The 19,463-nt window shown below is 46.8% G+C and overlaps 1 protein-coding gene across 2 annotated transcripts in view; it reads left to right on the forward strand.

The window, feature by feature from the left end:
- TMEM132C (transmembrane protein 132C) overlaps positions 1-15,669 on the forward strand; it is a 448,582-nt gene extending 432,913 nt beyond the window's left edge. For both annotated transcript variants that reach the window (XM_018061407.1, XM_018061408.1), the window contains 4 exons: positions 1,067-1,272; positions 2,913-3,186; positions 5,034-5,225; positions 14,011-15,669. In XM_018061407.1, the coding sequence (XP_017916896.1) occupies positions 1,067-1,272; positions 2,913-3,186; positions 5,034-5,225; positions 14,011-15,195 (1,857 nt within the window). In that variant the 3' untranslated portion in view covers positions 15,196-15,669. The remainder of the gene's footprint in view (positions 1-1,066; positions 1,273-2,912; positions 3,187-5,033; positions 5,226-14,010) is intronic.

Raw genomic sequence — 19,463 nt, forward strand, 5'->3', positions numbered from 1 at the left:
TGTAAATAGATCCATCTTCCTAAGGGTTCAGCAGAGGAACACAAAATCTAGATGCTTGCAGGCTTTTATTTTTATTTTGTTTATGTTTGTTCTGCTTTGTGTTCTGTCTTATCTCTTTCCCGAGGCCATGATCTGCTAGAAATGGGAAAAGAGAGGGGAGGGAATTCAGGGGAAAGAAACAGGTTGATCTTCACTAATGTGATGCTGCCATTCACAGAATGAGCAGTAACAGTACAGATACACAAATAATCCTAGGGGGTCAGGGGAAGTGCTGCAAGCAGAGAAGGAACGGCGTTCCCAGGGAAAAGGAACATCATATACGAAGACCTGGGTGTTCTGGGGAACCATCAGGGCTGCATGTAACTGGAACAGTGGATGTAAGAACTGGGAGTAGAGCTTTGCTGAGGAAGAAGGCTCTTCTTCTTCCACTTCTTCTTGAGGAAGTACAAGCCCTTCAGATCTTGGGGGGCTGGATGGGGTGGGACGTGAGTGTGGCTGATCTTCTGGACAGACATCAGCCTGGAGAACAGACACCCTCTGGTACCCGCATCACATTCCCTGAATCCACCCAGAGTTCAGTCCCAGCTGCAATTCTACCAAGATTCAAGTTCGCTTGGTGACTGCTGCTTCTCTCACACTGCTCATGCGTTCCATCCCAGGGATTGTGCCTCAGCCTGGAATAGGGGGAACACATGGGCAGCACTCACCCAGTGAGACAGAGGAGAGGTAGATTATATGTCTGCCTCTCATCCTGCAGGTTGACAATTCTGGAGGCTTTCCACAAGATCCCTGAAAAACAGAGCTCAATGGTCACAGCACCAAATGCAAAAATGGACCTTTCTACTGACCTTTCTCGTTTCTCTGGCTCCCTCAGTCTGTTCCCTGGTCCCCATTCCATAGGGTCATCTCCCAAGTAAACCGACTGCACCAAATCCTTGTCTCAGTCTCCGCACTGAGGAGAGCCTACATTAAGCCTGTGTGCTTTGCTAGAGACAAGGACAAATGGCTGAAAGGTGGTCTTCAGATCCAGAGAACTTCTCCTCCTCCGTCCCCTCTCTCTTGGCAGGTGTCCGACCATTGTGACTATGTCTTTGTCAATGGCAAAGAGATGAAAGGCAAGGTGGATGTGGTGGTGAACTTCACATACCAGCACCTAAGTGCCCCCCTGCACGTCACCGTATGGGTGCCCCGACTGCCCCTGCAGATCGAGGTCTCTGACACGGAGCTGAGCCAGATTAAAGGCTGGAGGGTGCCCATCGTGGCCAGCAAGAGGTGAGTCCGGGATGGGGAGACACATCAGAACCATGACGGCAGCGGCTGTGGATACTGATGTCAACAAAGGAGTCAATGCAGGAGGCAGTGCAGGGCCCAGGTGATGCTGTTACCATGGTGATCACATGATGCGAACTGTGCATGCCTCTGCAGCCTAACAACAATCCTCTGGGAAAACCGAGACTCAGGATAACCCAGCCAGGCAGGAAGGCTGCTAAGCTGCCACGTCAGTATCAGATCCAATTGTTTGCACTCTGCATGGGCTCCTAGTAATCTCTCTCCTGAAAGTGCCCCTCCAGAAGGAAGCCACAAAAGCAACATAGTTTTCTAGCCTTTCAACCCCCAGAGAATTAAAGTTTGGGCTTATTTTGTCTATGTGAAACAGCGATTGCTTTTCTGTTCTGGGTGAATATCTATAATCTTAAAAAAACTCTGTGCATATCAAATTATTGGATAAAATCTAAATGCATTTATACTGGACTATCGGGGTGCTGTCTGCGCTTAAACCAAAAGAAAAACTTCTATTCCATGTGACTCTGGATCATCCTGTGTGGGAATCTGGAGTCTTGTTTCCTCAGCTCTGTGGCCCCCAGGTCAGCTACATAACAGTTGTTGCTGAATTATTGGTTTCCTATATGACATCTTCCATCAGGGCCATTTTCCTGACTGTCTCCCAGGCACCAGAGTCTTGATTTTTAAGGAACAAGTAGTGTCTATCTCAAGAAAGATAAATAGGACAATGAGATGGTAAGTCTACTTTCATAGAATGAAGTTGAAGGAATTTGTCCTCCTCTGATGAGGAAGACAGCTGTGAATCCAGCCAAGACTTCAGACCATTTAGTGGTCTCAAGTGACCAAGATGTGGGTTTGTTCCATGTCCCTGAAGAAGGAAAAACTGACACTTGCTGGTTTCAAATCCAAGCTTGGCTGCTTTCTAGCTTTGTGAGTTTGGGCCAGCCACCCAACATCTCTGACTCAGTTTCCTCATCTGGACATAAGAATAATTACAGTTTTGCCTCATGGTGTTAAGAATCCATCCATGAAGATCTTAGCATGGGCACATCTCCAGAGCATCATACCACTTTGACAAATAGACCTTTCTACAGTGGTAGAATGTTCTAGAACCACAGTATCCAATACAGTAGCCACTAGCACAAGGGGTTATGGAGTGACTGAGAAATATAATGCTGGGATTTGCTTAATTTTCTTCTTTTAAATCAAATTGTAGATAGCCATACATGGTTCTCAGCTACTTCATGGACAGTATAGCTTTAGTATTAATAAATATTAACTCTTACATCTTTTATTTGTCAACAGATGCCTTTGAGAGAGATAGTGTTTTGTGGGCTACATATACAGGAGGTGGGATATGGGGAAATTCTTGGAGATATGGGGTCGTGCTGTTAAGTGGAGAGAGATGTTTATCTTTCCTTCCCAATTAAGTCTTACCTTCCTCCTTTGGCAAGTACAATAAAGCTTCTTTGCATTGTCTAAAAAAGAGCTGGTGCTTCTGTGTGGTCCTGAGTCTCTTGCCTGGGATGCTATCTCTTGGCAATTGATGGGGAGGTATCTACTTTGCAACTCCAGAGCATCATGAATTCTATCCCCTAACCCGAGAGTCTCCTCTCCTTCCCCATCAGGCCCACACGAGACAGCGAGGATGAGGACGAGGAGGAGCGGCGGGGCCGGGGCTGTGCCCTCCAGTACCAGCACGCCATGGTGCGGGTCCTCACCCAGTTTGTGTCCGAAGGGGCTGGCCCCTGGGGCCAGCCGAGCCACCTGCTCAGTCCCGACTGGCAGTTCGACATCACCCACCTGGTTGCCGACTTCATGAAGCTGGAGGAACCGCATGTGGCCACTCTCCAAGACAGCAGGATCCTGGTCGGGCGGGAGGTTGGCATGACAACCATCCAGGTAGGAAGCTGGAGCCAGGAACCTCTGCACACCCATCGCTGAGTGTGGTGTGCCTTGGAGGGAGGAAGTTTGCTAGCAGGGGTGGGTCCTCTGATGACATCCTCTGGACACCAGAAGGTGAGTCTGGACCAGTTCTTTGAGTCCCAGGTAAAGTGGAGTGAAAGTGATAGTCATTCAGTCATGTCCGACTCTTTGTGACCCCGTGGACTGAAGCCCACCAGGCTCCTCTGTCCGTGGAATTCTCCAGGCAAGAATACTGGAGTGGGTTGCCATTTCCTTCTCCAGGGGATCTTCCCGACTCAGGGATTGAAGTTGGGTCTTCTGCACTGCAGGCAGATTCTTTACCACCTGAGCCACCAGGGAAGCCCCTTTGAGTCCCAACCTCCTTCCAAACAAACGAGAAGGTGGCGGTGCACCCCTTAGCACCTTCTGTGACCCCACGCTCTGCTGCGTCCTTCATTCCCACCACCCGCACCCCAGCCCGCCCTGCCTCTGCTACTCCACCGTCGGCGCCCCCTCTCCAATCCGCACCTCCTACACCCTCTTAGAAAGCACCTGCTCCCCACTCTGCAATACTGGTGCCAGTGGCCAAGGCAGGCTTCCTTTCTTCCTTTCCCCCCTTCTTTCCTAAGTCAGCCTGTAGTTTATATGTAGTCCTTCAACCAACTCTTCAAAATCCTGCTGTCCCTTTTGCCCAAGGAAATGTATAGAAGGGTGGGATTTCAGGGCAGATGGGAGGGCACAGAAGGCCTTTCATTCAGCCCATCAAGTCCCACACTACTGACTCCACCTTTTGTGGAGGGTTTTTGTTTGTTTGTTTGTTTAATTTTACTGAAGGATAGTTTGATCTACATTGTTGTGTTAGTTCTAGGTGTTACAGCAAAGTGATTTAGTTACACAAATACATATGTCTTTTCTTTGTTAGACTTTTTCTCATGTAGGTTATCACAGAATACTGAGTAGAGCTCCCTGTTCTGTACAGGAGGTCCTTCTTGGTTATCTGTCTTATGTATAGTAGTGTGTGCGACTCCACCTTTTTGAAGTGTCCTTCTGGATCCTTTCACAACCGCCCCAGGTGGGAAAGATTGATATATTTCTACCATTTCACGTGGACATCCCAAGTCCAACATTTGGTATATGAGATGAAGCAGAAGGGCATCCCAGGTGGCGCTAGTGGTAAAGAATCCACTTGCCAATGCAGGAGATGTGGGTTGGATCCCTGGGTTGGGAAGATGCCCTGGAGAAGGACATGGCAACCCACTCCAGTATTCTTGCCTGGAGAATCCCATGGACAGAGGAATCCGGCAGGCTAGATAGAGTCCCTTGGGTTCCTGATAGTTGGACAGGACTTAGCAACTAAACAACAAATGAAGCAGAAAGTAACATTTCAGCAGAGGATACATTGTACCCGGGGTTGGAGGGGAGACTAGGCGGTCTATTTTTCAGTTCCCCGGTTGATGGCCTAATTCACTTAGAATGGGACTCAGGCCGAACAGAGTCCGTTGGGGCGTCACTCTTCGTGAGTCCAGGCAGCAGGACTGCCACGTATGGTTGACCAGTTTGTGCAGTATGCAAAGAGCTTCATCTAAACGGGGAGGGTCATTTCCTTTCAAAGACACAATGGATTTTAATAGGTCAAGTTTCCAAAAGATAGAGCTAGAGTGTCACAGGGAAGAGTGACTTTATCTGATTCTCACATAACACAGGATAATGTATAGAGGGACGTTCTGGCTCCTTCCCACTCTATTCTGTACCCTGCAGGGATGGGCAAAGCATAGCTGGGAAAGGTTCCAACATCCATCCAGAAGCAGATGTGATGGATTGGTCTGTGTCTGCCCGTCCCCCAGGTGCTGTCCCCTCTGTCTGACTCCATCCTGGCTGAGAAGACCGTCACTGTGTTGGATGACAAAGTCGCGGTGTCAGACCTGGCCATCCAGCTTGTGGCTGGGCTGTCTGTCGCCCTCCATCCCAGCACGGAGAACAGCAGGGCTGTCACGGCTGTGGCCACAGCTGAGGAGCTACTGCGGGCCCCTAAACAGGTAAGGGCCCGGATGCCAGGAGGGAGCAGGGTCCCGCCTGATCTAGCCAAAGGGGAGGGAGACGGCAGGAATGGGGGCAGGGTAGCCGAACCACGTTCCAGGAGGAAGTGATGCTGGCTGTGTAAAATCCACGTGGCTTGGAAGTCCAAGCAGTGGGGTCTGTGATGAACTGGAAGAGTGGTACCCAGTGCCCAGAGGTGGATGAACCATCTGGGCAGCAAACTCTCAGAAAGCCAGCTGCTTCAGACAATACCCACTGTCATTCACAGTTCTGTGGGTCGGGAATCCAAGTGGGCTGAGCGGGGTGCCATGCTCTGGGGTCCACAGGCTGAGAGCAGAGCATCTTAGCAGGATGCTCTGGGGACGAATCCACTTCCACTCTCACTGGAGTGGTTGGTGAAATCCAGCTCTGTGCAGTTGAATGCCTGAGGTTCCTAGGTTTGTTGCTGCTGGCCGGGAGCCCCTCTCCACTTCCTTCTCTCTGCCCACACCCTGCACCATCTTCAGAACCACTAACAGTGCATAGAGTCCTTTCCATGCTTGCAACCTCTGAGTTTCCCTCTGTCACCACCCAGAAAAGCTCTTCTGCTTCCAAATGTTCATATGACTACAGCAGACCCACCCAGCTCAGCTGGGCAGCTCTCCCTAACTTCACCTGTGCCTATAGCATCATAAGAGGGACATCTCATCACGTTCTCAGGTTCAAAGGAATAGGGTGGACCATTCCAGAAATTCAGCTGTTGCTACCTGGCTTTGTTCCAGACTATCACCAGCAGGGACCTGGAAATAGAAGGGGGAAAAGTAGGAACAGTGAAAGACTTCATTTTCTTAGGCTCCAAAATCACTGCAGATGGAGACTGCAGCCATGAAATGGAAAGATACTTGCTCTTTGGAAGAAAAGCTATGACAGACCTAGACAGCGTATTAAAAAGCAGAAGCATTACTTTGCCGACAAAGGTCCATCTAGTCAAAGCTATGGTTTTTCCTGCAGTCATGTTATGGATGTGAGAAGGCTGAGCACTGAAGAATTGATGCTTTCAAACTGTGGTGCTGGAGAATTCTCTTGAGGGTCCCTTGGGCAGCAAGGAGATCTACCCAGTCAGTCCTAAAGGAAATCAGTCCTGAATATTCATTGGAAGGACTATTGCTGAAGGTGAGACTCCAATACTTTGACCACCTGATGCAAAGAGCTGACTCACTGGAAAAGACTCTGATGCTGGGAAGGATTGAGGGCAGGAGGAGAAAGGGGCAACAGAGGATGAGATGGTTGGATGGCATCAGTGACTCAATGGCCGTGAATTTGAACAAACTCCCAGAGATAGCGAAGGACAGAGGATTCTGGCGTGCTGCAGTCCATGGGGTCACAAAGACACGTGACTTAGCAACTGAGCAACCACCACCACCTGGCTTTGTTCCAGAGCATCACCAGCAGGGACCTGTAGGGGGTTCTCTTCCACATCCAGCTCACAGTGCTGGCACCTCTGCTCACCTCTCCCGGGGACAGGACCCTGGCATGGTGTTGGCTGGTTTAGAAAGAGCAGAGGAAGAAAGTGGGGAGACAAAGCAGAAGGCATGAAGCTATTTGCCGAGAACTGGTAATTAATTAGGGGACGATTGGCATTGCCACCTCCCTGGCGTGGGGCAAGGCCACCCATCAGCTTCCAGTATCACCCATCTGTCTTCATCGGCTGATGGTAATTGGAGGGCCCCGGCGCTGCCTACCAGGATTTATGGATGGAGTTCATTCAATTTGCAGACATGACTCTTGAAAGAATAGGAGCTCTAAATCATGCCCGGGCGTGTGTTATTTTAAGTATTTCAGAATTTCTCATCTTTAGGGAAATGTGCTGGCTTCTCCCCAGACAACCCCTATGTTCCAACCTTACTGTCATGAGCTAATGGAAAGACCTGGTCTCAGTCACACAGCAGGGCTGATGGAGATGGATGCTGGCAAACCTGCATGTTCTAAGGGCTTAATTCGGATTGTCTGCTGTTCAGGGGGGCTTGTTTGATGTTAAGTTCGTTCGCTGTCTCGAGTTGGTAAAGAAAAATGAACTCTAGATGAAAAGTCAGCCAAGATGAACTGGCACAGTGCGTTAACAGTGTTTTATCTCAGTCCTTGGAGTGTGGAAGGCTGGCCTCTTGTTCTTGATATTTCCAACTTTGAAATTCAAAAGGTTTGCCATGAATATGAGGGCAATCATATTATACTTCCCCGTGCCCTATTAGTTCTGAAGAAAGCTAGAATAGTCGAGAGAAATGAGGTCTCCCACAGCATGAATGCATTCAGCTGAGGCTTTAGAAGGGAGTCTGGCCAATGGTGTGATTTCTCAGTTGATGAAGCTAAAGGAGAGGAGGGCAGGAAACAAAATTCCTGAGCCACTCGTGTCTTAGGTTTGGTTCTCCCCGGAAGCTGAGCCTGAGATAAGGATCTGCATGCCAGGACTTCACTTGGGCAGTGAAGGGAACCCTAGAAGGGAGTCTGGAAGGGAGGGAAGGGAGGAAGGTAAGACAGCCAAAAGAGTGTGTACCCTGCACTTGTGGTTGCCAGGGGGAAGGATGGGGGAAGGAATAGTTAGGGAGTTTGGGATGAACATGTACCCATTGCTATATTTAAAATGGATAACCAACAAGGACTTACTGTATAGCACAGGGAACTCTCCTCAATGTTACATGGCAGCCTGGATGGGAGGGGAGCTTAGGTGAGAATGCATACATGTATATGTATGGCTGAATCCCTTTGCTGTCCACCTGAAACTATCATAACATTGTTAGTTGACTGTACTCCAATATAAGACAAAAAGTTTAAAAAAAAAGTGTATTCCCAACTCAGCCACCACTGTGGGGTACTGGAGCCTGGATCTCCTGGGAAACCATCAGCCAGTGTAGAAAAGACTGCAGCGTCATTATACCTGAGGGGCAAGGAAGCTGGGATATTTATCACCTTTCCCATCAGCCCTTAGTGGAGGGCTGCTTCTGGGGGGTATTAATTTTTCAGCCCTTTCGGCTGTGGGCATGACCACGTGGGTTTCAGAGGTTAGAATGCTTCTTGGCAAGACCACCTTGCAGGTTTGACAGCTGAAAGTCGAGCAGGCAAGTTTTGTGGGGTAATGGGCAGATGCCAACAGCAAGCACACACCATCTTTAGATTTCAGGTACATTCTCACTCACTCCTAACAGGAGGCTGGTGTTAGTCTGGGCTTTCCATCAGTGATAGAGACCTAACTCAGGCTGGCCAAGACAGATGTAAGAATTTATCCATTCATGTCCAAGCATTTGAATCTTCAGGTAAAGCTAGATCCAGATGCTTCAGTGGTGTCAACAGAAACTTCCATTTTTAAGGACTTCTCTGGCGGTCCAGTGATTAAGACTCTACACTTTGACTGAAAGGGATACAGGTTCAATCCCTGGTTGGAGAACTAAGATCCCACATGCCAAGCTGCATAGCCAAAAAAATAAATAAGTAAGCCTCCATTTTTTAAAATGAAAAGTTCTTTGTAAAAACAAGTTTGTTTGTTTTTTTTAAAGAGAAACATTTTGGCTGCACCCTATGGCATGTGGGATCTTAATTCCCCTACCAGGGAGAGAACCCACACAGCGTGCATTGGAAGGCAGAGTTTGGACCACCAAGGATGTCCTCGGGAGCCTTCATTTTTATTATTGGCACTTGTCCTCAATTCTGGAAACTGTCCAGCCATTAATCCTTTGACTTTTGAAGTTCTCCCATATTCTTTCCTTCTGTGACTCTTAACAGAAGACTGTTGGTCATTCTCTTCCCCATTTCTTCAACCATCCTTTTCCGTGCTTCATCAATTTATGTTTCTGAGGTTACATTCTGGGTGAATTTCTGGACTCAGTTTCCCAGTAACTAATTCCCACTAACTAATTCTCTCCTCAACCATGTCTAATCTGCTATTCAGACTGAGTAATGAATTTCAACCAGAAGATTTTTCACATCTAGAAGTTCTGTTTGGTTCTTTCCACAGCTCCCTGTTCTCTTTTCCAGTCTTTCCCACGAGTCGTTTTTACTCTTTGTAACTCCCTTTAACTGTTGTCTTTCATTGACTAGTTTTTGTTATTGGTTTTGTTATTTTGATTGTCCTTGTCTTCTGATCTTTGTATGTGAATTTTTTATGATTCTCTCTCATGGTAGTGCCTTCTTTTGTAGGGATTGATTTTTCTTTTTTTCTCTTGGGCACCTCTTGAGCCATGGTTGCTTTGCTCTATGTGGTTCCTGAGAAATTCCTGTACATTTTTGCATGTGTGTGAGTCTAGCTTCAAGTTAACATCTTTGCTTGCAGCTCCTGCAGCATCAGATGGAATAACGACACCACACCCAGTTATGGGGAAGGGATGGGGTTCTGATTTCCAGGGAGGCATTTTCCCACCCCGTGTTCAGAGCAGAAATGAGCATATTTGCTGTGTCTCTGATCCAGTGGGTAGGATTTCTCATCTCCCTATGTGGAGAGGAAACCTAGCTTTATGTTAAAGGTCTCATGCCCATCTGACACTTGCCCAGGTGGGTATCATCATCGCAGCCACTGACTGGTGGGTCTTCTGAATAGTTCTATACCTCCTCAAGCAATCTCAGTAACAGTTACCTATGTGTATCACTGTAGAATGCCTTCTTTTTTAATTTCTGATTCCTAGGAATTTGCATCTCTTATTTGTATTTTTTCTGAGAAGGCGATGGCACCCCACTCCAGTACTCTTGCCTGGAAAATCCCAAGGAAGGAGGAGCCTGCTAGGCTGCAGTCCATGGGGTCGCTAAGAGTCGGACATGACTGAGCGACTTCACTTTCACTTTTCACTTTCATGCATTGGAGAAGGAAATGGAAACCCACTCCAGTGTTCTTGCCTGGAGAATCCCAGGGACGGGGGAGCCTGGTGGGCTGCCATCTATGGGGTTGCACAGAGTCTGACACGACTGAAGTGACTTAGCAGCAGCAGCATTTGTATTTTTTACCTAGTGTTTGCCTTGATTCATAGACCTAACATTCCAGGTTCCTGTGCAATATTGCTCTTTACAGCATTGGACCTTGCTTCTATCACCAGTCACATCCACAACTTGGTATTGTTTTTGCTTTGGCTCCATCCCTTCATTCTTTCTGGAGTTATTTCTCCACTGATCTCCAGTAGCATATTGGGCACCTACCGACCTGGGGAGTTCCTCTTTCAGTATCCTATCATTTTGCCTTTTCATACTGTTCATGGGGTTCTCAAGGCAAGAATACTGAAGTGGTTTGCCATTCCCTTCTCCAGTGGACCACATTCTGTCTCTTGATGAAAGTGAAAGAGGAGAGTGAAAAAGTTGGCTTAAAGCTCAACACTCAGAAAACTAAGATCATGGCATCTGGTCCCATCACTTCAAGGGAAATAGATTGGGAAGCAGTGGAAACAGTGTCAGACTTTATTTTTGGGGCTCCAAAATCACTGCAGATGCTGATTGCAGCCATGAAATTAAAAGACACTTACTCCTTGTAAGGAAAGTCATGACCAACCTAGAGAGCATATTCAAAAGGAGAGACATTACTTTGCCAACAAAGATCCGTCTAGTCAAGGCTATGGTTTTTCCAGTAGTCATGTATGGATATGAGAGTTGGACTGTGAAGAAAGCTAAGTGCTGGAGAATTGACGCTTTTGAACTGTGGTGTTGGAGAAGACTCTTGAGAGTCCCTTGGACTGCAAGGAGATCCAACCAGTCCATTTTGAAGGAGATCAGCCCTGGGTGTTCTTTGGAAGGAATGATGCTAAAGCTGAAACTCCAGTACTTTGGCCACCTTATGCGAAGAGCTGACTCATTGGAAAAGACTCTGATGCTGGGAGGGATTGGGGGCAGGAGGAGAAGGGGATGACAGAGGAGGAGAAGGGGATGACAGAGGATGAGATGGCTGGATGGCATCACCGACTCGATGGACATGAGTTTGAGTGAACTCCGGGAGTTGGTAATGGACAGGGAGGCCTGGCGTGCTGCGGTTCATGGGGTTGCAAAGAGTCAGACACGACTGAGCAACTGAACTGAACTGAACCTACTTTTTAACTAGTTTATACTCAGCCATCTGCTGAGTATGACATTCTCTGTTGTTGTCACATGCTCTTAAGAGTCTTTCTCTCTCACTATGTCAACTTTCTTTCTCCTGTGCTGGTCTCAGATTCCAGCAGATTGCTTAAGATTGCAACCACTTAAGTGGTTGCAGAACGGCCACTCCCCATTCCAAGCTTGCATCCCAACTCAGTAGTCCCAGAGGAAATAAAATTCTTCTCTAATTTCAGCAAAAGCCCAGAGATCACATCCCATTGGCTGATTTGGATCATGTGCTCCTTCCTGAGCCAATCGCTGGGATCAGAGTAGTGGAATGTTGTGATTGGCCAGACCCTGGACACATGCTCACTTCTGGAACTGGAGGGTGGGGTCCATCCCACCCATGCTCCTTGGACTCCGAATGGAGGAAAGACATGGGTCTGAAAGGAAAATTAGTGTCCTAGCTCCCATCAGAAAGGAGGAATGGAAACTGGATGGGCCAAATAGATGTTCATCTCAGAACCTTTAGGTACTTAAGTCCTCTACACGTGAACCTTCAAGTTTTAAGCTTTCAAAGATGCAAACGTGTGTTTGCATGTCCAATCACATACCTTAGTTCACGTGTCTGGTGTCCATTGTCACATGTGTGCATCCTCTACAAGGGGTTGTGCTTTTGTGTACTTTACTGTGCACTACTGTATAAAGTACAGTAATGCAGTATCTTTATTTCAAACCCAGGATGTCTGGAAGCAAGTGCAAAAGCAGCAGTGATGCAGCCGATACCGTACTATACTTTTCAAATTCCTGTACTGTGAAGTTAAAAATGTTTTCCTTATTTTTTGTGATTGTTTGCTTTTTATGTATTATTTGTGTGAAAAGTATTATAAACCTATCACAGTACAGTAGTATATAGCCAGTTGTGTTTGTTGGGTACCTAGGCTAACTTTGTTGGACTTATGAACAAATTCACTCTTGGGACTGAACTTGTTTGTATGTAGGGGACTTACTGTATTCACCTTCCCACTTTCAGTTGGGGGAAACTGAGGCCCAGAAGAACTGATTTAAAGAAAGTTGTTCCCAGGGAAGCAATAGATCCATGCATTTAATTCAAAACTCCCACTTCAAACTCTGTGCCTTTTGTCAGAGGGTCCAGCGGCCAGAATTAGAAGAAACACTGCTCCTTTACCCATAGCAGACCCCTGGAGTTCCATCAGCTCTTCCCAACCATAAGATCACTGCCCCTTTCCTTCCCTACTCTGCTTCTTGCTTCTCCTTCATAACAGGCAGTAGATTGCCCAATAGGAGTTACACTAGTCATTTCACAGCCAGCACCCACCCATCTCTCTCCTGATCTCCAATCACCTTTCCTCCCTGTCATTAAACCAAACATTAGAAGTAAAACTTAGCACATCAAACTTATGCAGAACTAACACCCCAGCCCAGCTCCAGTAAACATCCCAGCCTGCCATGATAAACAGTTGTGTATTGCTTTTTTTTAATTAATTTTTATTGGAGTATAGTTGCTTTACAATGTTGTGTTAGTTTCTGCTGTACAGCAAAGTGAATCAGCTCTATATATACATATATCCCCTCTCTTTTGGATTTCCTTCCCATTTAGGTCACCGCAGAGCACTGAGTAGAGTTCCCTGAGCTATACAGTAGGTTCTCATTAGTTAAACTGCTGTGTATTGTTTATTATCTGTCAATTTTCTAAAGACTACTCAGTGCTGGCACGTGGCCTGACACAGAAGAGGCTTTTAATACATGTCCCTGGAATGATCAGATAAATGAAAATTAGACCACTCAGGGCCTGTTCTTAGAGGACTGGGAAGAATTCCAGACACAACACAATTGTCTCCTGTAGTCCCTGGCCTGGTCAGTGACCTCAGAGTCAAAGGCAGCCAGGAAACTAACTAGCAACCATGGTTAAGACTCAAGACAAACTGCCTGGACTCAACCCCAACTCTGTCAGTTAGCTCTGCAAACTTGGGCAAGCCTTGGGTCCTTACCATGTTTCAATCTACTCACCTGCAGAATGAGAAATGTGGATAATAGAATCTACCTTGTATAATGATGGGAAGATTAAACGAGTTGCTAATGAAAATGACTTAGAACAGGGGCTGGTACCCAGGAATCACTATGGACATCTTAGCTACCATCACTCCCATGGTAGGTGGAATAATGGTACACCAAAGATTGCCACATCTAATTCCTAGACCCTGTGAATAAGTCACCTTATGTATCAAAAGGGACTTTGCAGTGGTGGTGAAGGATCTTGAGATGAAAAGGTTACCATGGATTATGCAGAGAATGGAATACACTGAACTCAGTGTCATCACAAGGATTCTGATGAGAAGGAAAGCTGGTGCATCAGAGTGAGGGGCAGGAAATGTGAAGGCTCCAAGGACACGCTCAAGTGAAGTCTTCCTTAATAAATGTAATGGAGCCTTAATTCAGTGAGGGCTTTTTATGGGGTCTTTTCCCCCTGGTAAGGATTATGCTGGAGCTGTCATTGCCTATCTGCTTTTGTTCTTGTTTCAATTAAGCTGTCTCTCAGATCTTGATATAAACTCTGGATGTTTTTTCTCCCAGCTTCATCCAACATCAGGTCTGGATTTTCAGTCCTGCCCCTGAGTCTTTGGGTTCTCCGCTAGGATTGGTAGGGGCAGGAGCGGGATGCAGGATCCTAAGAGAAGAGGCGTCTCCCCCATTCTCACCTCCTCCTATCCCCCGTGGATTTTCTAACTGCCTCTCTCCCCACAGGAAGCTGTGGTCAGCACTTGGCTCCAGTTCAGCGATGGCTCCGTGACGCCCCTGGACATCTACGACACCAAGGACTTCACCCTGACGGCCACCTCCCTGGACGAGGCCGTTGTGTCCGTCCCCCAGCCCCGCTCGCCCAGGTGGCCCACTGTGATGGCCGAAGGTGAAGGCCAGGGACCCCTGGTTCGCGTGGACCTGACCATCGCAGAGGCCTGCCAAAAATCCAAACGCAAGAGCGTCCTGGCGGTCGGCGTGGGGAGCGTCAGGGTCAAGTTCGGGCAGAACGACGCCAACTCCAGCCCAGGTGTGGACTACGAGGAGGCTGAGATCAAGAACCACGCCAGCGACCGGCGCCAGAAGGCCCAGGAAGGACCCTTCTACGGCAGCTCCTCCGCGGAACGCGAGGAAGGGGTCCTCCGGAGGGGCAACCCCACGGCCAAGTCACTGCTGGACAACAAGGTGGGCAAGAACAGCCGGCTGGACGGGGGCCGGCTGGCGGGTGAGGGCCAGCTGCAGACCATCCCCATCGACTTCGCCAACTTCCCTGCGCAGGTGGACCTGCCCCAGGCGGGGGGCGGGCGCGGGGCCGGCGACCTGGTGCAGACTCCCCGCGGCCTGAGCGATCTGGAGATCGGCATGTATGCCCTCCTGGGGGTCTTCTGCCTGGCGATCCTCGTCTTCCTCATCAACTGCGCCACCTTCGCCCTCAAGTACAGGCACAAGCAGGTGCCCCTGGAAGGCCAGGCCTCCGTGACCCACTCGCATGACTGGGTGTGGCTGGGCAATGAGGCAGAGCTCCTGGAGAACGTGGGCGATGGCTCTCCGCCGCAGGACGAGCACACGACCATCATAGACCGCGGGCCTGGGGGCTTCGAGGAGAGCAACCGCCTCCTGCTCAACGGAGGTTCCCAAAAGCAGGGGCAGAGCCAGATCCCCAGGCCGGCCGACTCGGGGGTCAAACAGGGCAGGGACCAGAAACACGAGCCCCTGCACTCGCCCACCTCCAAGAGGAAAAAGGTGAAATTCACCACCTTCACCACCATCCCCGCCGACGACGGCTGCCCCACCGTCAACTCCATCCTGGGTGGGACGGAGGAGGACATCAAATGGGTGTGCCAGGATGTGGGCGTGGGTGCCCCCAAAGAACTCAGAGACTATCTGGAGAAGTTCAAGGACAAAGTGTAGGCCCCTCTGGTCGAAGGACCAGCGCCTGGACGCCCTCCTTCAGCTCCACGGTAGAACTGGGACTCAACAGAGACTCTTTGGGCCCCATTTTCGAAACTATTCATAGTTGGAAGTTCTGAAGCCGGGAAGGGACAGTTTTGTGATCAGAGGTCGATGATGGCAGACCTTTCAAGTCGGCAGAAAAACACTCTGGGAACGGAGCTGATGGAGACATTTTAACTGTGCAAGGCCAAATTAGGAAGGTTATTTTATGAGTCAAAATATAACCCAGTCAAGCTACCAAAAAGTATTTGTTAAAAAAAAAAAAGCAAAAAAAAAAAAAAAAGACAAATAAAAAGAGACAGAAGTAATCATCTGTTTATATTTCTAATAAAGGATCAAAAATATAAAACTAGGGCCTGCTTAGAGACATTTTCCATTTTAATTCAATTTTCTTTTTCCAAGGACAGCCTTTGACTGTCACCCTGGGCTTGGGGAGGAGACATTTCTGAATACGGGTTGTCTCTTGGGATAGACTTGAAGATTTTTACATCTTAATAATCTTTTCTTTTCCCAAATTCTCTTTTTTCCCTGTTTTTTCTTTTTGTGTCTTAGACTTCCATTTGATTTATGTTTAATGTTTATTCCTGAGGATCAAATGGTATATTTTCCTAAATTAAACAAGTTATATTCCTATACAACAGATAAATTTTTAGAAACGATGTCAGTTAATCCATTCTTTAAGTATTATGTTTGATGCTTTGCTTTATCCATCCAGCCTTGTTGATATCTGCTGGGTTTCTACAATTAGAGGGAGTTCTCAAAGCCTTTGTGGGGATGGGGGGAAGGTCACCTTCACCCTCCTCAGGGCCAAAAACAGTGGGTGGGACAGTGGCAGGGGCCAGTTGCACAGAGCCCAGCCAGGGACCCCTGACCCCTCAGTGACTCCATCAGTGGTGCCGTAGGGATACTTCTATCAGAGGAAGATGAGGTCAGAGCCACAAGCTGAAATCTATCCACACCAGTAATCAGCGCCAACCTCAAAGGGTAGACCTGACCCAAGACACACTGATATCATGAAATGAGCAAGGATCGAAAAAGTGCTGGAGGGCTTTTCTGTTGTTTTTCTCACTTTGTTGAGCAGGGCATACCAGCATAAAGGGAAAAGACAAAAATCTATGTTAGATTGTCAGTCAACTGTGGTTTTTTTAACAGCCTAATTGTGTAGCAGCACATTGTAAAATGCATTCATCCAAAGTGAAGCGTGATCCCATGGACAGTGGAGCCTGGCAGGCTATGGTCCATTGGGTCGCAGAGAGTCGGACAGTACCGAAGCGATTTAGCACACACAAAGAGAAGCCTATGAGGCAGAGAGAAACTAGGGTCATAAACCCTCAGAGTCCCGTCTGCCGGACTCTCAGCGTCTGCAGACGCTGGCGAGGAAGACTCCAGGCGGTCACGTGATCCTCTCAACGTAGCGGTGCCTGCAGCTACTGGGGTTGCTTCCTGTTTTTATTTTTTTAATTACTAAAAGTGATAGCTAAGAAAGGGTCCTGGAAGCCTCATAACCTAGACTGGACCTTTTCAAAAGATATTTCTAGCACATATTATAGACAGTAAAAAGAAGCTATTTATTTATACCTGTGATGCCAATTGTCATTAAAACATTTTCCGTGGCTTGACAAGTCAGTGTCTTGTGGGCTGTCTCTTATTTCACTTAACTCCTATTACTATTTCTCCCCATCAAATGTACAACGTGCTGAAGAAATAAACCTGTCTGCTAGGCTGGAAGGAAAACAATACTCTGTTTGTTGGTTTGTTTTCCTCTTGGTTTCTTGGCTGATCCAAGTAATTCCTCATAAGGAAACTTTCAGTTATCTGTCCACTGTTGTCTACACCAGGGGTTCTCAACTGAACGTGCTCAGGATCACCAGGAGGAAATGTGCATTCCTCAAGAGTTCCAGAGTGATGCTGATACCGTTGGTCAGAGGTGCCCCACTTGTGAACTTCCAATTTACATCAAACATGAAAGAGAGCCTTGACATCGAACGGGAAACTGTGTTGAAACTCTCATCTGGGGGAAAGGTGTACTTTTATTCTAACTGGTTTTGCATTTATTGTTGCTTGAAGTTTTGGTGGGATTGTGGTGGCTGTTGGCTAGTTGAGGGAAGAGAACATTTTGGTTGAAGATGAGGCGCTTTTTTTAATAGCTGTTTTTTTTTAATTTTTAAAAAATTGTGAATAACTTTTAAAGATTACTTTCTGTCTGCAATTATTACAAAATATTGGCTACATTCCCTGGTGTTGTACAATATATCTTTATAGCTTATTTATACCCAATAGTTTGTACCTCCTAATCCCCTCCCCCTATTTTACCCTGTCCCACTTCCCTCTCCCCACAGGTAACTACTAGATTGTTCTCTCCAAGTCTGCTTCTTTTTTGTTTTATTCACTGGTTTGCTGTGGTTTTTTTTGATTCCACATGTAAGTGACATCATATGGTGTTTGTCCGTCTAACTATTTCACTAAGCATAATACCCTCCAAGTCCATCCATGTTATTGCAGATGGCAAAATTTCACTTTTCATCACTGCGTAGTATTCCATATATACTTTATCCATTTATCCACATCTTCTTCATCCATTCATCTGTTGATGGATACTTACATTGTGTGCATATTTTGGCAATTATGTGTAATGCTACTATGAACATTGGGGTTCACTCATCTTTTTAAATTAGTTTTTCTGTGTTTTTCAGATATAAAGCCAGGAGTGCAATAGCTAGGTTATAGGGTAGCTCTATTTTCAGTTTTTTGAGAAAACATACTAATAATAGCTTTATTGAGACATAATTCACATAACATGAAATGGATTCATTTAGAGTATACAATTCAATGGGTTTTAGTATATTCACAGAGTGGCATCACACCAATTTTAGAAACTTTTCATCATCCACAAAAGAAGCTCCATACTCGTTAGATTCACTTCCCTTTCGCCCAGAACCAAATTCCCAGCCCCAGGCAACCACCAATCTACTCTCTGTCTTTATGGATTTGCCTGGGCTTTGGGGCTGGTGTCTATATCATTATGGGGGAGTCTGTGAGAAGCCAATGGAATTAATACGTTGTGAGTATTTCTTAATTGAGGCACCAGAAGAGTTCTATGCTCCCTCAGTGTGCCTGTACATATGCAGCAAAAGAAAACAGCCTGCAAGACCTGTGTGGGAACCACATCCACTCCTAAATCAAGCTCTCTGCCTAGCTAACTCACATTTTGCTTTTAAAAAACTCAGGCTTCACATAAAGAGAAAGAGGACTGTGGTTGAATCTGACGCTAGTTGCTTCATTTCTGCCCCAAGCTATACTCTGAAAGGGCCAGCTGCTGGCCTTGGGCAGATACCTCTGTGGTCCACTCGGTACGACTGAGTGACCCACGTTCTGAACACCCGAGTCGAGGAGGATGGGTGGCACCTTCCTCCCTCGGGGAGCACCTGCTCTGGTACCCGTAGAGCTGAGTCCATGGTGGAGACCAACGGATCCCATTGCCCCTGGAACTGTCCTGCTTTTAAAACTGGAATCTCATCAGAATAAATGGAGTACTTGGCTACTCTGGTCTACATTAGTGACTCCAACAATCATTAAAAATCTTCTGGTAATCATTTCAGGTGACCAGGGTCTCGTATCAAACTAAACAACAACCACGGATCTTTCAAGACTGTAGCATTCACTATAGAAAAAAAATCACATAGAAGTGGACCCTCACGGTTCAAACCCATGTTGTTGGAGGGTCAACTATAATATTTATCAGCATTAATTCTGATTATTGTCAATAATAAGTTATGACAGTAATTTAAAAATATTAACAATAACTACAAGGAGACTAATAATGAGACTCCATTTAACAAGTCTGGGGCAGACTCAGTGTTAGGCATCCTTAAATGTATGTTGTCATTCACTTACAATGACTCTCTGAGGCGGGTGTGTTACCCCTCCCCGCCATATTAGAGATGAGGAAACAGACTCAGACCATTCTTCTCAAGGTCAAGACTAGGGACTAGCTGAGCCAGGGCTCAAACCCAAGATCATGTCTCCAAAGACTGGTCTTAATTATTACACTAATACAAGCTTCACATATCTTTTCTTGTGTTAAAAATGTAATAAACCGGACAAAAAGAGTAATTCAAGGTCATTATACAAAATCCAGAAAATGAAGAAAAGTAGAAGAAATGAAGAAAAAAAGGCCTCTGGTCCCTCCTCCTAGAAAGAAAAATTAATAGCTCATCTTTCACACA

The sequence above is a fragment of the Capra hircus genome, chromosome 17 (genome assembly GCF_001704415.2).
Source record: "Capra hircus breed San Clemente chromosome 17, ASM170441v1, whole genome shotgun sequence".
Lineage (NCBI taxonomy): Eukaryota > Metazoa > Chordata > Mammalia > Artiodactyla > Bovidae > Capra > Capra hircus.